We start from the raw sequence: 16137 nt of genomic DNA on the forward strand, positions 1-16137 counted from the left end.
TATTGATTCCCTTCTGTGTTTTATCAATATATTAAAATGAGTTAAAGGTCTCATGCAGCTGGAACTTTCAGGTCTGATTCTGAGCTTGGCTAGAGGTAGAAATGGCCATGCATGCTGAAAGCCACACATCCCCACATATGGGGACACACACATGTCCTTGGTGCCCATCATCACCCCTGGCTTTAGGCTTCCCAGGTGGTGCTAGTGGTAAGAAACCCACCTGCCAGTGCAGGAGACATGAGACACAGGTTTGATCCCTGAGTCAGGAAGATTGATTACCTGGAGGAGGAAATGGCAACCCACTCCAGTATTTTTGCCTGGGAAATCCCATGGACAGAGGAGCCTGGCAGGCTATAGTCCATAGGGTCATACAGAGTCGAATATGACTGAAGCGACTTAACATGCACGCACACGTGTGAGAACAGTTATCCACTTCTGTTTACCATCCCTTTCTGCAGAGTCACCATGCTCCTCCTGGTCCCCCAGATACCCTCTCAAGCCCTGCCCTCCCAGTCATTACCACTTACTACAAGCCACCAGTGACCTTGGAGTCTGACAGGGTCACCCATCAGTCAGTGGCACTTGAACCCAATAGATTCAAGAAGTTCTGAGCCCCCGCTTCCAGACCATCACAGTTTGGAAGGCTGGATACAGCTTTTCCTGAAGCCTCTTTTATTTATACACATAATCATGGATTTGGGCTTCCCTGGTGGCTCAGCAACAAAGAATCCACCTGCCAATACAGGAGACATGGGATTGATCCCTGGGTCAGGAAGATCCCCTGGAGAAAGGAATGGCAACCCACTGCAGCGTTCTTGCCTGGAAAATCCCAGGCAAGAGGAGGAGGAGCCTGGCGAACTACAGTCCATGGGGTTGCAAAGAGTTGCACAGGACTTAGGAACTAAATAACAGACAATCATGGATTCAGTACAGCTTGCCTGCCCCGAGCCTGGCACTGTCCTTTAAATCCCAAAGGGTTTAGAGAACCCTTGAGATGCTTACAGTCCAACAGGAAAGCCAGTCATAACACCAAAACATCATAATGATGGTCAGTGAGTCCTAAATGTTCAGAAAGGCCTAAGCGGGTAAAGAAAGAGGTTCTGGGGAGGTGACACCTGAGTTGAGCTGAAGGTTTACCTTTCTTGTTTCGATGGTTGCTCCAGGGTCCAAAGCCATTGAGAAGCTCACAGATGATTCAGGGGAGCAGCCTGACACCCCAGTTTAGCAGCACCACCACTGCGCTCCCATTGGCTCTGAGCCTGACCACGCCAGCTTCCGCCTCCCAGGAGGCCCCCCAGGGCCAACCCAGCCCGGACTTCAGCCATGACCGGCAGCTCAGGTATAGACTCTGTCCTTGTTGGAAAGATACCTGAGACATAGTTTTACACTGTTCATCTCGGCTCTCTGCTGAAGATGGAGGGAGAGTTTAGACAAATAGACTCTAAATCCTCTGCAGTTTTTTTAACTGAACTTTTTATTTTGTATTGGAGTCCCTGGTCGCTCAGCCGGTGAAGAATCTGCCTGCCAATGCAGGAGACCAGTTTCGATCCCTGGAGAAGGCGGTGGCAACCGACTCTAGTATTCTTGCCTGGAGAATTCCATAGACAGAGAAGCCTGGCGGACTATAGCTCATGGGGGTCACAAAGAATCAGACACGACTGAGCAGCTAACACTTTTGCTTTTTTCATAGAGCAGATTAACAATGTTGTGATAGTTTCAGGTGGACAGCAAAGGGACTCAGCCATAAATATACATGTGTCCATTCTCCCCCAAACTCCCTCCCCCCGCAGGCTGCCACACAACATTGAGCAGAGTCCCCTGTGCTGTACAGTAGGTCCTTGTTGGTTATCTATCCTAAATATAGCCGTGCGTACATGTCTATCCCCAACTCCCCAACTATCCCCTCATCCTTCCCCCGGCAACCATAAGTTTGTTCTCTAAGTCTGTGAGTCTGTTTCCGTTTTGTAAATGACTCATTTGTTAATCAACTCTGCAATTGACCTCAGCTCATGAAGTGACAGAACAGGGCTGGGGTCTCGAGGCCAGAGGAAGAGCCCTGCCACAGCAAGGATCCTCAGGAAGAGAGCAGCAGGGATTCCATGGGGCCAGCCTGGAAGGGTCCAGTGGGGCTCAGCAGGTGCGGATTGGCCGGCGGGTCCACAGCTTGGGTACTGATCGCAGTTTCCCATCTCTGTCCTCCTCGGCTCAAAGGCTACTGCTGAGCCAGCCCATCCAGCCCATGATGCCCGGATCCTGTGACGCGAGGCAGCCCTCAGAGGTCAGGAGGACCGGACGGCAAGTCAAGTAGGTGGCCCAGGTTGGGGAGGGGTGGGGCAGAGAGCCACAGTGAGTGGTTTCAGGCCACAGGGTTTCATCTGCCTGGACCAGCCATACCCTTTAGAGTCGGGCCCTGCAGGGAGGATCCACACGTGCCCACACCTTTCTAAAGGACTCCTCCCCTTAGCTGTTCTTCCTCCATTTCCTGTGTCAAGAGAGAAAACTTCATGTCAGCATCCAGGCTGAGAATAAGACCTGAAGGAAATAATTCTTTACATGCCAAGTTCATCACTGTCTTCCCGTCTGTGCAGGTCTAAGGGGTAACATCCCGGGTCAACAGAGTCTTAACAGAGCCTTGTCCCCCTTCCCCAGGGCCCTTGTGCAGCTCCGGCTGGCCGCCCGATGCTGGCAGATCCCCGACACGAGCTTGTTGCTCTGTGGTTCCGAGGATGGGCCCTGAGCTGTGACCCTGTGCAGACTTAGGGCCCTCCTGCCCTCCCATACATGGAGCCTTCTCTCTCTCCTCACCCCGGGCTCTTCGCTTGCCATCCCCTGTACCCGAGGCAGCTGTGCTGAGCCGATTTCATTACGAGGGACAGAGGTTTACTGGAGCCAGAGGAGAGAATCCTTGAAAAGCCGTTGGAAAATAGTTCCAAGCCCTTTGAAATAAAGCAGACACCGTGGTCATATAAACACTGGCTTCATCTGCGTCAGAAGTTCACAGGGACAGGGCTAGCTAATGAGGCCTGCGGTGCCCAGACGCAGAGGCCGTCCATTCATGCCCTGGCGGCTGCCTGCTTGAAGTCCCTCTCCCTTGTCCTCCTCCAGTAGTAGTAGTCACAGTGATGATTACTGAGCATTCCGGAAGACTGGGGCCCATACCTACACCCATGAAAACCCTGTGATGGTGGGGGTGGGCATTGGGGGTGGCGGGAGCTGTACACTGCAAGGAAACTGCCTTTAAACTCTTGATGATGCTCTCCATTGCCTGGAGGGGTGCACGGGATGTTGGTTTTGGTTTTGGACTATTCTTTCTAAATGATCCAGATAAGTGGAAACACAGAATCTTGTGACATCACTTTCCAGAGATGTTTCAAATGCAGGAAACTAGGCAAAAACAGAAATTCTTTCCTCTGAAACATCTAAACTATCATTTTCGGTCAACCCAGTAATTTATACCGTCCACGTCTCCCCGTCCATCTCCTCCAGACATGACCTAACACTCCATCTTCTAGGGCAGGTCAGAGTCCGCCTCCCACACACACAGGCCCCTGAAATTTTGGAACCCCCAGTGCCTGTTACCATAAAACGACCCATGAAGAGATAGAACACTTCTAAAAATATAAGTGGACTTCTCCATAGTATCTTTTTTAAAAAAGATCTTTTGTATGTAGACCGTTTTTAACATCTGTATTGAATTTGTTAGAGTATTGTTTCTGCCTTGTGTTTTGGTTTTCTGACTAGGAGGTATGTGGGGTCTTAGTCCCCCAACCACAATGAAACCCGCACCTCCTGCCTTGGAAGGTGAAGTCTTAACCACTGGACCACCAGGGAATTCCCTGTATAGTATCTTTAAATACCTATCTCTGGGCTTCCGTGGTGGCTGAGATGGTAAAGAATCTGCCTGCAATGCAGGAGACCTGGGTTTAATCCCTGGGTCGGAAAGATCCCTTGGAGAAGGGAATGGCTTACCCACTCCAATTTTCTTGCCTGGAGAATCCCATGGACAGAGGAGCCTGGTGGGCTATGGTCCATGGGGTCGCAAAGAGTCGGACATGACTGAGTGGCTAACACTTTCGATTTCTTTCCTGGTCTGGACTCCTCCAGTTCAGTTCAGTTCAGTCACTCAGTCGTGTCCAACTCTTTGCGACCCCATGAATCGCAGCACGCCAGGCCTCCCTGTCCATCACCAACTCCCGGAGTTCACTCAGATTCACGTTCATTGAGTCAGTGATGCCATCCAGCCATCTCATCCTCTGTCATCCCCTTCTCCTCCTGCCCCCAGTCCCTTCCAGCATCAGAGTCTTTTCCAATGAGTCAGCTCTTCGCATGAGGTGGCCAAAGTATTGGAGTTTCAGCTTCAGCATGATTCCTTCCAAAGAAATCCCAGGGCTGATCTCCTTCAGAATGGACTGGTTGGATCTCCTTGCAGTCCAAGGGACTCTCAAGAGTCTTCTCCAACACCACAGTTCAAAAGCATCAATTCTTCGGCGCTCAGCCTTCTTCACAGTCCAACTCTCACATCCATACATGACCACTGGGAAAACCATAGCCTTGACTAGATGGACCTTAGTCAGCAAAGTAATGTCTCTGCTTTTGAATATGCTGTCTAGGTTGGTCATAACTTTTCTTCCAAGGAGTAAGCGTCTTTTAATTTCATGGCTGCAGTCACCATCTGCAGTGATTTTGGAGCCCCCAGAAATAAAGTCTGACACTGTTTCCACCGTTTCCCCATCTATTTCCCATGGAGTGATGGGACCGGATGCCATGATCTTCGTTTTCTGAATGTTGAGCTTTAAGCCAACTTTTTCTCCCAAATGGCATTCCCCTTGTTACTTGGCCATTATCATCAAGTACTCTTTCTTTAAAATAAAAAATATATATATTCTGTATAACATAAAATTTCCCATGTTAGCTCTATTTACGTGTACAGTGCAGGAGCAGAAGAACATCCACGTTTTTGTGCAGCCATCACCACCGTCCATCTCCAGAATTGTTTGATCTCAAATTGAAGCTGTGTCCCCATTAAGCCCTAATTTCCTATTTGCTCTGCCCCCAGCCTTCTGCTTTTTGTCTCTTATCAATGTGTCTTCTCTAGGTATCTCATCTAAGTGGACTCATACAGTATTTGTATTTTGTGATGGGCTTGTTGCACTCAGTGTAATGTCTTTGAGGCTCGCCCATGGTGTAACCTGTATCAGAATCTCCTTGCTTTTCTAAAGATGAATGATTTTCCACTGTCTGTATACACTGCCCCTTGTTTATCCATCCTCTATCAATGAACGTGGGGTTGCTTCCTGTTTTTTGCTACTGTAAATAACGCTTCTACGCCCATGGATGTACAAATGACTGTTTCCATCCCCTACTTTCACTTCTCTGGGGCATATACCCAAAAGTAGAATTGCTGAATCCCATGGTAACGCTATGTTTAACTTTTTGAGGAAACTTCACACTGTTTTGCACAGCAGTTACACCATTTTCCCCTCCCACCAACAGGGCACAAGAGTTCCAATTTCTCCACATCCTCAACAATACTTGTTATGTACAGTCTTTTTTCGTTAATAGTATTGTAGTGAAATGATACCTCATTTTGATTTCCTTTTTCTGTGACTGTGCTGGGTCTTTCTCACTGCATGAGGGCTTTCTTTAGTTTTGGTGAGCAGTGGAGACTCTGTTGCAGTGCCAGGGCCTCTCATTGTGGTGGCTGCTCTTGTGGCAGAGCATGGGGCACTAGGCTCACAGACTCAATGGCAGCATGCGGGCTCACGGGTATGAGGGCTCAGCATTAGCAGCAAACAGCCTCCGGAGGTGTGGTGCTCTGGAGTGCTTTCAGTTCAGTTCGGTCCCTCAGTCTTGTTGGACTGTTTGAGACCCCATGGACTGCAGCACACCAGGCCTCCCCGTCCATCAGCAATTCCTGGAGCTTACTCAAGCTCATGTCCATTGAGTCGGTGATGCCATCCAACCGTCTCCTCTGACATCCCCTTCTCCTCCTGCTCTCAATCTTTCCCAGCATCAGGGTCTTTTCCAATGTGTCAGCCCTTCACATCAGGTGGCCAAAGTATTGGAGCTTCAGCTTCAGCATCAGTCCTTACAATGAATAATCAGGGTTTATTTACTTTATTATTTTTTCTAATTTTTCTAATTTTTATTTTTACTTTATTTTGTTTTACAATACTGTATTGCTTTTGCCATACATTGACATGAATCAGCCACGGGTGTACATGAGTTCCCAATCCTGAACCCCCCTCCCACCTCCCACCAGAGAGATGGTTTACTTTAGGATGGACTGGTTGGATCTCCTTGCAATCCAAGGGACTCTGAAGGGACTTCTCCAACACCACAGTTCAAAAGCATCATCTTCAGCCCTCAGTTTCTTTACGGTCCAACTCTCACATCCATACATGACCACTAGAAAAACTATAGCTTTGACTAGGCGGACCTTTGTTGGCAAAGTAATGTCTCTAACTTTTTAATATGCTCTCTAGGTTGGTCATAGTTTTTCTTCCAAGGAGGAAGCATCGTTTAATTTCATGCCTGCAGTGACCATCTGCAGTGATTCTGGAGCCCAAGAAAATAAAATCTCTCACTGTTTCCACTGTTTCCCCATCTATTTGCCATGAAGTGATGTGACCAGATGCCATGATCTTAGTTTTCTGAATGTTAATTTTTAAGCCAGCTTTTTCACTCTCCTCTTTCACCTTCATCAAGAAGCTCTTTAGTTCCTCTTTGCTTTCTTCCATAAGGATGCTGTCATATGCATATCTGAGGTTATTGATAACTCTCCTGGCAATCTTGATTCCAGCTTGTGCTTCATCCAGCCCAGCGTTTCTTATGATGTACTCTGCATATAAATTAAATAAGCAGGGTGATAATATACAGCCTTGACATACTCCTTTCCCAATTTGGAGCCAGTCCATCCTTTCTTATCCAGTTCTAACTGTTGCTTCTTGACCTGCACACAGATTTCTCAAGAGGCAGGTCAGGTGGTCTGGTATTCCCATCTCTTCAAGACTGGGAATACTCTTCCACAGTTTGCTGTGATCCACACAGTCAAAGGCTTTAGCATAGTCAATGAAGAAGAAAGTGAAAGTGAAAGTCATTCAGTTGTGTCCGACTCTTTGTGACCCCATGGACCATACAGTCCATGGAATTCTCTAGGCCAGAATACTGGAATGGGTAGCCTTTCCCTTCTCCAGAGGATCTTCCCAACCCAGGGATTGAACCCAGGTCTCCCGCACTGCAGGCGGATTCTTTACCAGCTGAAATAGATGTTTTTCTGGAATTTTCTTGCTTTTTCTATGATCCAGCAGATGTTGGCAATTTGATCTCTGGTTCCTCTGCCTTTTCTAAATCCAGCTTGAACATCTGAAAGTTCTTGGTTCATGTACTGTTGAAACCAAACTTGGAGGATTTTGAGTACTACTTTGCTAGCATGTGATTTGAGTGCAATTGTGCAGTAGTTTGAACATTCTTTGGAACTGCCTTTCTTTGGGATTGGAATGAAAACTGACCTTTTCCAGTCCTGTGGCCATGGGTGAGTTTTCCAAATTTGCTGGCATATTGAGTGCAGCACTTTCACAGCATCATCTTTTAGAATTTGAAATAGCTCAACTGGAATTCCACTAGCTTTGTTCATAGTGATGCTTTCTAAGACCTACTTGACTTTACATTCCAGGATGTCTGGTTCTAGGTGAGTGATCACATCATCATGGTTATCTGGGTCATTAAGATCTTTTTTGTATAGTTCTTCTGTGTATTATTGCCACCTCTTTTTATTATCTGCTGGTTCTATTAGGTCCATACCATTTCTGTCCTTTATTTTGCCCATCTTTGCATGAAATGTTCTCTTGGTATCTCTAATTTTCTTGAAGAGATCTCTAGTCTTTCCCATTATATTGTTTTCTTCTATTTCTTTGCATTGATCACTTAAGAAGGATTTCTTATCTCTCCTTGCTATTCTTTGGAACTCTGCATTCATATGGATCTAACTTTCCTTTTCTCCTTTGCCTTTAGCTTCTCTTCTTTTCTTAGCTACTTGTAAGGCCTCCTGAGACCAATATTTTGCCTTTTTGCATTTCTTTTCCTTGGAGATGGTCTTGATCACTTCCTGTATAATGTCACGAACCTCCATCCATAGTTCTTCAGGCACCCTGTCTATCAGATCTAATCCTTTGAATCTGTTTGTCACTTCCACTGTATAATCATAAGGGATTTGATTTAAATCATACCTGAATGGCCTATTGGTTTTCCCTACTTTCTTCAATTTAATTCTGAACTTTGCAATAAGAAGTTCATGATCTGATTCAGTCAGCTCCTGGTCTTGTTTTTACTGACTGTATACAGCTTCTCCATGTTCGGCTGCAGGGAATATAATCAGTCTGATTTTGGTATTGACCATCTGGTAATGTCCATGTGTAGAGTCGTCTCTTATGTCGTTGGACGAGGGTGTTTGCTCTGACCAGTGCATTCTCTTGGCAAAACTCTGTTAGTCTTTATCCTGCTTCATTCTGTACTCCAAGGCTAAACTTGCCTGTTACTCCAGATATCTCTTGACTTCCTACTTTCGCATTCCAGGCCTTTTGATGAAAAGGACTTTTGGTTTTTTTTTGGTTTAGTTCTAGAAGGTCTTTTAGGCCCTCATAGAACTGTTCAATTTCAGCTTTTTCTGCAGTAGTGATTGGAGCATTTAGTTCAGTTCAGTCGCTCAGTCATGTCCAACTCTTTGCAACCCCATGGACTGCACCACACCAGGCCTCCCTGTCCATCGCCAGCTCCCAGAGTTTACCCAAACTCATGTCCATTGAGTCGGTGATGCAATCCAACCATCTCATCCTCTGTCGTCCCCTTCTCCTCCTGCCCTCAATCTTTCCCAGCATCAGGGTCTTTTCAAATGAGTCAGCTCTTTGCACCAGGTGGCCAAACAATTGGAGTTTCAGCTTCAACATCAGTCCTTCCAATGAACACCCAGGACTGATTTCCTTTAGGATGGATGGGTTGGATCTCCTTGCAGACCAAGGGACTCTCAAGAGTCTTCTCCAACACCACAGCTCAAAATTCTTTGGCGCTCAGTTTTCTTTATAGTCCAATTCTCATATCCATACATGACTACTGGAAAAACCATAGCCTTGACTAGACAGACCTTTGTTGACAAAGTAATGTCTCTGCTTTTTGATATGCTGTCTAGGTTGGTCATAACTTTCCTTCCAAGGAGTAAGCCTCTTTTAATTTCATGGCTGCAGTCACCATCCACAGTGATTTTGGGGCCCAAAAAATAAAGTCAGCCACTGTTTCTACTGTTTCCCCTTCTATTTGCCATGAAGTGATGTGACCAGATGCCATGATCTTAGTTTTTTTAATGTTGAGCTTTAAGCCAACATTTTCACTCTCCTCTTTCACTTTCAAGAGGCTCTTTAGTTCTTCCTCACTTTCTGCCATAAGAGTGGTGTTATCTGCATCTCTGAGGTTATTGATATTTCTCCCTGCAATCTTGATTCCACCTTGTGCTTCCTCCAGCCCAGCATTTCTCATGGTGTACTCTGCATATAAGTTAAAAAAGCAGGGTGACAATATACAGCCTTAACGCACTCCCTTTCCTATTTGAAACCAGTCTGTTGTTCCATGTCCAGTTCTAACTGTTGCTTCCTGACCTGCATACAGCTAAATCATACATGTGGATTTAGCACATAAGCAAGCTTGTTTTACTCTGTATATAAGTTAAATAAGCAGGGTGACAATATACAGCCTTGACGTACTCCTTTTCCTGTTTGGAACCAGTCTGTTGTTCCATATCCAGTTCTAACTGTTGCTTTCTGACCTGCATTATAGGTTTCTCAAGAGGCAGGTCAGGTGGTCTGGTATTCCCATCTCTTTCAGAATTTTCCACAGTTTCTTGTGATCCACACAGTCAAAGGCTTTGGCATAGTCAATAAAGCAGAAATAGACGTTTTTCTGGAACTCTCTTGCTTTTGCCATGATCCAGCAGGTGTTGGCAATTTGATCTTTGGTTCCTCTGCCTTTTCTAAAACCAGCTTGAACATCTGGAAGTTCACAGTTCATGTACTGTTGAATCCTGGCTTGGAGAATTTTGAGCATTACTTTACTAGCATGTGAGATGAGTGCAATTGTGCGGTAGTTTGAGCATTCTTTGGCATTGCCTTTCTTTGGGATTGGAATGAAAACTGACCTTTTCCAGTCCTGTGGCCACTGCTGAATTTTCCAAATTTGCTGGCATATTGAGTGCAGCACTTTCACAGCATCATCTTTTAGAATTTGAAATAGCTCAACTGGAATTCCATCCCCTCCACTAGCTTTGTTTGTTGTGATGCTTCCTAAGGCCCACTTGACTTCACATTCAAGGATGTCTGGCTCTAGATGGGTGATCACACCATTGTGATTATCTGGGTCATGAAGATCTTTTTTGTACAGTTCTTCTGTGTATATTTGCCACCTGTTCTTAATATCTTCTGCTTCTGTTAGGTCCAGACCATTTCTGTCCTTTATTGAGCCCATCTTCGCATGAAATGTTTCCTTGGTATCTGTAATTTTCTTGAAGAGATCTCTAGTCTTTCCCATTCTATTATTTTCCTCTGTTTCTTTCCACTGATCACCGAGGAAGGCTTTCTTATCTCTCCTTGCAATTCTCTGGAATTCTGCATTCAAATGGGTGTATCTTCCCTTTTCTTCTTTGCTTTTCACTTATCTTCTTTTTATAGCTATTTGTAAGGCCTTCTCAGACAGCCAGTTTCCTTTTTTGCATTTCTTTTTCTTGGGGATGGTCTTGCTCCCTGTCTCCTGTACAATGTCATGAACCTCCATCCATAGTTCATCAGGCACTCTGTCTATCAGATCTGGTCCCTTAAATCTATTTCTCACTTACACTGTATAATCATAAGGGATTTGATTTAGGTCATACCTGAATGGTCTAGCGGTTTTCCCTACTTTCTTCAATTGGGGCATAGGCTTAGATTATTGTGATATTGAATGGCTTGCCTTGGAAACAAACAGAGATTATTCTGTCATTTTTTAGATTATACCCAAGTACTGCATTTCAGACTTTCTTGTTGACTATGAGGGCTACTCCATTTCTTCTAAGGGGTTCTTGCCCACAATAGTAGATATAATGGTCATTTGAATTAAATTCGCTCATTCCATTTTCGTTCACTGATTCCTAAAATGTTGATGTTCATTCTTGCCATCTCCTGTTTGACCACTTCCAATTTACCTTGATTCATGGACCTAACACTCCAGGTTCCTATGCAATATTGCCCTTAACAGCACTGAACTTTACTTCCATCACCAATCACGTCCATAATGGGACACTGTTTTTGCTTTGGCTTCGTCTCTTCATTCTTTCTGGAGTTATTTCTCTACTCTTCTCCAGTAGCATATTGGGCACCTACCAACCTGGAGAGTTCCCCTTTCAGTGTATGTCTTTTTGCCTTTTCATCCTGGCTTCATGGGGTTCTCAAGGCAAGAATACTGGAGTGGTTTGCCATTCTCTTCTCCAGTGGACCACTTTTTGTCAGACCTCTCCACCATGACCCGTTGTCTTGGGTGGCCCTACACAGCATGGCTCATAGTTTCATTGAGTTAGACAAGACTGTGATCCATGTGATCAGTTTGGTTAGTTTTCTGTGATTGTGATTTTCATTCTGTCTGCCCTCTGATGGATGAGACTAAGAGGCTTATTGAAGCTTCCTGATGGGAGGGCCTGGCTGTGGGGTGGGGGAATCAGGGTCTTACTCTGATGGGTGAGGCCATGCTCAGTAAATCTTTAATCCAATTTTCTGTTGATGGGCAGGGCTGGTGCTTCAGCTGAACCCAAATCCCTTTCTCTTTGGCTTCCTTCTTTTTCTGATCATTTTCCTTCACACTTTTCAAGAAGCTATCTCGGCTCTTAGAGTGCTTAATATGCTCAGTACACACATTAATTCTCTTGGCAAGAATCTTGCCCTTAACTTGTTTGTTTACAATGATGCCAACAGCATGCTGGGTAACACTGTTGACTCTCCCAGTTTTGCCATGGTAACATTTGTGGGGATTAGTTTGCCCCGTGGCATGTGGTATGACCAGGGACCGAACCCTTGTTTCCTGCATTGGCAAGCAGATTCTTATCCACTGTGCCATCAGGGAAGTCCTCATTTGGTTTTGATTTGCATTTCCCTAATGACTTTCACGTGCTTATTGGCCGTTTGTACCTTTTCTTTCCAGGATGTCTACTCAAGCCTTTTGCCGATTTTTTAACCAGGTTCTTTGCATTTGTTGTGGTGGTGAGTTGCAGAAATTGTATTTATATACAGCTGGATATCAACCTCTTATTAGATATAGGACTTACAAAGATTTTTCTGGCAGCTTTTTTTTTTTTTTTTCCCAGCAGTGTTTTCACTGCATGGAGAGAGTGATGCTCACAGGGTTTTAGCTGTGATGAAGTCCTGTCTGTCTGTTTTTCCTCTTGTCATCTGTGTCCTTGGTGTCATGTCAATAGTTTTTATAAAGGTCTTTCTTCTGTGTGTCACCAAACAGGTATCCGCAGAGCCAGGCCGTGTTTCAGAACCCGGATGTGCACACCACCAGCAGCAACGCCGCCACCCCTGTCCTGCTGATGGGGCTGCAGCCCAGCTTCCCCACCTCTCAGCCGTCACCCCTGAAGCCTGCACAGGCCCCGCCGCAGCCTCCGCACTTTCTTCAGGTGGGGCTGGGCAGTGCCTGGGGAGGGGGAGACAAGGCCGAGCCCCCAGCCCAGGCCTGATGGGCCCTTCCTTCCATTCCAGGCTTTCAACGGGGTTCTAGGCGTCAGGATAAAAATAAGCCTCAGACAGATTCATATTTGAAACTTTATCATTTCTGAAGTTTATCATGCTTCAAGTTGACAAAGTCTATGTATATACAGTATGAGAAACTTAGAAGCAGCTATTTGGCCTCTTGTCATTATGCGCTAAGAAGGTCCATTTTTTAAAAAGTAATTTTTATGATGGTGTCTACACTTTCTTAGAGCAAATATCAGACACTGATTGCCATGTTTGTTGGGCTTGTTAGTGTGTTTATATGCAGTATTTCATACAAATAGAGAATTACATCAGGTTTAAAGGTTCATCAAACTTCCTTTAAATGAATGAGATAACATTGCATGAATTTGAGGCTTTCCAGGAAAATGTGGGGCATGTTTCCTTGTGGCCACTTCTTTTTTTTTAACATTTTATTTTATATTGGAGTATAGCTGATTAACAATGTTGTGATAGTTTCAGGTGGGCAGCAAAGGGATTCAGCCATACATATACATGCATCCATTCTTCCCCAAACTCCTACCGTATCCAGGCTGCCACTTAACAATGAGCAGAGTCTCCTGTGCTGTACAGTAGGACCTTGTTGGATTTCCATTTTAAATGGAGCAGTGTGTACATGTCCATCCTTAACTCTCTAACTATCCCTTCTCTCCCTTCACCCGCCCTGGGGACCATAAGTTCCTTCTCTTTCAGGTCTGTGAGTCTGTTTCTGTTTTGTAAATAAGTTAATTTGTATCGTTTCTTGTTAGATTCCACATATAACAGATGTCATGCAATGTTTCTCCTTCTTTGACTGACTTCACTCAGTATGACAGTCTCTAGGCCCATCCATGTTGCTGCGAATGGCATTACTTCATTCTTTTTAATGGCTGAGTAAGACTCCATTGTATGTAGGTAATCTTGTGGTCACTTCTTTAAGCAAGTGCCACATGCACTGGAAGGAAGGGGTGTGAGCCAGTGGCTGGGGGTTCAGATGGGACAGAAGTGTCTGCTCAGGGTCTGGCCTTCCCTCCCACACATGCCCATGTGCCCCTTCCTGTCCAATGGGGCCTCCCCCACAGCCTCAAGCCCCTACCACAAGGCACAGTGTAGCTTTTGCTCCCCCACCCCCACCCGCCCCGCTTGGGCATCCTCGAAGCCATAGGTGAATGTACAGGGTGACCAAGATGCAGAGTCCTCCTCGAATTCTAGATTGTAATTGAATCTCAAGGCGGCTAAACCAGCTATGGCATAGTTTTCAGATCTCCCTGACACCACGTCTTGCTGCTGCTGCTAAGTCGCTTCAGTCGTGTCCGACTCTGTGCAACCCCATAGACGGCAGCCCACCAGGCTCCCCCATCCCTGGGATTCTCCAGGCAAGAACACTGGAGTGGGTTGCCATTTCCTTCTCCAATGCATGAAAGTGAAGTCATTCAGTCGTGTCTGACTCTTAGCGACCCCATGGACTGCAGCCTACCAGGCTCCTCCCCATGGGATTTTCCAGGCAAGAGTACTGGAGTGGGGTGCCATCGCCTTCTCCAACACCACGTCTTAGTGGGAGTTAACTCTGGACCTCAGCTTTGCTCCCTGGTCAGCTTGCAGGACCCTGGAGTGATCTGGGACAGGAACTGATGAGGGGAGAAGGCAGGGAGAAGTCAGGGGGAAAGCTAGAGGCTGCCCGTCTATCTGCTCCTTCATTGGGAGCCACCAGCGTGCTTGCACGTGCCTGTTCCACCCAGATGCAGGGCTAAGGATGCAAGGAGCACTCAGGGACCCTGAGAGCAGGGGGACAGGGGACATCACAGAGAGCTGCCAGGCCTGGGTCAGTGTCAATGGAGCACTGGGGCTGGGGAGCCAAGGTCAAAAAAGGACGAGGTGTGGGGACGGAAACACTCCAAGTGTGGATGGCTGAGTGTGAGGTGTGGGGGGACGTTTCAACAACAGAGGCAGCCTGAGCCGAGGTAGAGGGGCAGATGTGCCTTGCACAGCTTTGGAAACAGGGTGGACCGGGTTCCTTGGAGGGAGATTTCATGGCTGGGAATAGTGCGAGGTGAGACTGAAGGTTCCAGAGTTAATGTCTGACCAGTTGAAGTTGTTGCGTCAGTTGTTCAGTCGTGTCTGACTCTTTGAGGCTCTGTGGACTGTAGCCCCCACCCCAGGCTCCTCGGTCCATGGGATTCTCCAGGCTGCGAGGATACTGGACTGGGTTGCCATGCCCTTCTCCAGGGGATCTTCCCAACCCAGGGATTGAACCCAGGTCTCCTGCACTGCAGGTGGATTCTTGACCATCTGAGGCACCAGGAAAACCCAGTGAGTTTCTGAGCTTCACATTAGGATGCTTCCTGGCAGATGGCAGTATTTGGAAGTGACTCTGGAAATTGGGGCCACCAGTGAAAAGTATGCAGGCCTGTTTGGATGCCGTGCGGGCAATGACGTACATGTGGTGTCAGGTTCCAGGATCCAATACCACACAGGCTAGTGGGGGCTCCTGTGCATGTGCTCAAGAAACCATTTCCTGCAGCCTAGGCCCCCGGCCACCTGGCCGGGAGGAACCCCTAGTGCTGGCCGGAGAGCTGGGCTTCCTTTCCCCCAGGTCTTCAGGCAGGGGAGGAGGACCCTTCAGTCTGGGGAGGACTGTGTCCCCGCCCCAGCCATTTAGGGAAGAAGTCCCTGAACCCCAGAACCTTCCCTGGAGCTGGCTCCTTTCTTTCCAGGTGCAGGTGCCAACCTCTCTGCACAGTGAGCAGCAGGACTCCCTCCTTCTCTCCACCTACTCGCAACAGCCAGGGACCCTGGGCTACCCAACGCCGGGGCCCGCACGCCCGGCCCGAAGGGTCAGCAGCCTGTCTGAGTCCTCAGGCCTCCAGCAGCCGCCCCGGTAGTGGCCGGGCACCTCGGTTGGGTCACATCAGCTTTAACCAATGGACGGACGAGGGGGCGGGTGGCCAAGGAGTTGGAGAGAAGAGTTTAAAGGACACCCCAACTTCCGTGCACGCTGCATCCATTTCAGAGCTCCTGGGTGGTGACCATGTCCAAGGGCGGCGGCCAGCATGGACATGAGTGAGCAGGGAAGCTGGCCCTGTTTCCCCTTTCCCTGTGCTTCACAGCCACAGTCTACAACCATACCCAGACGGACCGACCGCGGTCCCCAGCGGAGCGCATCACTCTGTTCAGCGTCTCTGCTGGATCGCCCCTCCCCCCAGCGTGGACCAGTCTGCGCCACGTGCCCATGTGCTCATTGGCCTTCACTCTCCCGACCCTCTTTCCTCGGAGAAGCACCCGGTCAGCGATGTCTTGAAAGGAAAGAAGAGATGATTTTTTTTTTTCTCATTATTTTTAGATGATCGTTTCTGTCTTAGTTTGCACAGCTGCACAA

General features: G+C 47.1%; 1 protein-coding gene across 1 annotated transcript in view; it reads left to right on the forward strand.

Annotated features, from left to right (window-relative positions):
- NPAS2 (neuronal PAS domain protein 2) overlaps positions 1-15643 on the forward strand; it is a 100644-nt gene extending 85001 nt beyond the window's left edge. Inside the window, exons 17-20 of the mRNA XM_052648228.1 lie at positions 1164-1339; positions 2212-2304; positions 12523-12688; positions 15476-15643. Coding sequence (XP_052504188.1) covers positions 1164-1339; positions 2212-2304; positions 12523-12688; positions 15476-15643 — 603 coding nt within the window. The remainder of the gene's footprint in view (positions 1-1163; positions 1340-2211; positions 2305-12522; positions 12689-15475) is intronic.
- The last annotated feature ends 494 nt before the right edge of the window (positions 15644-16137 follow it).

Source organism: Budorcas taxicolor, chromosome 11, assembly GCF_023091745.1.
Source record: "Budorcas taxicolor isolate Tak-1 chromosome 11, Takin1.1, whole genome shotgun sequence".
Taxonomy (NCBI): domain Eukaryota; kingdom Metazoa; phylum Chordata; class Mammalia; order Artiodactyla; family Bovidae; genus Budorcas; species Budorcas taxicolor.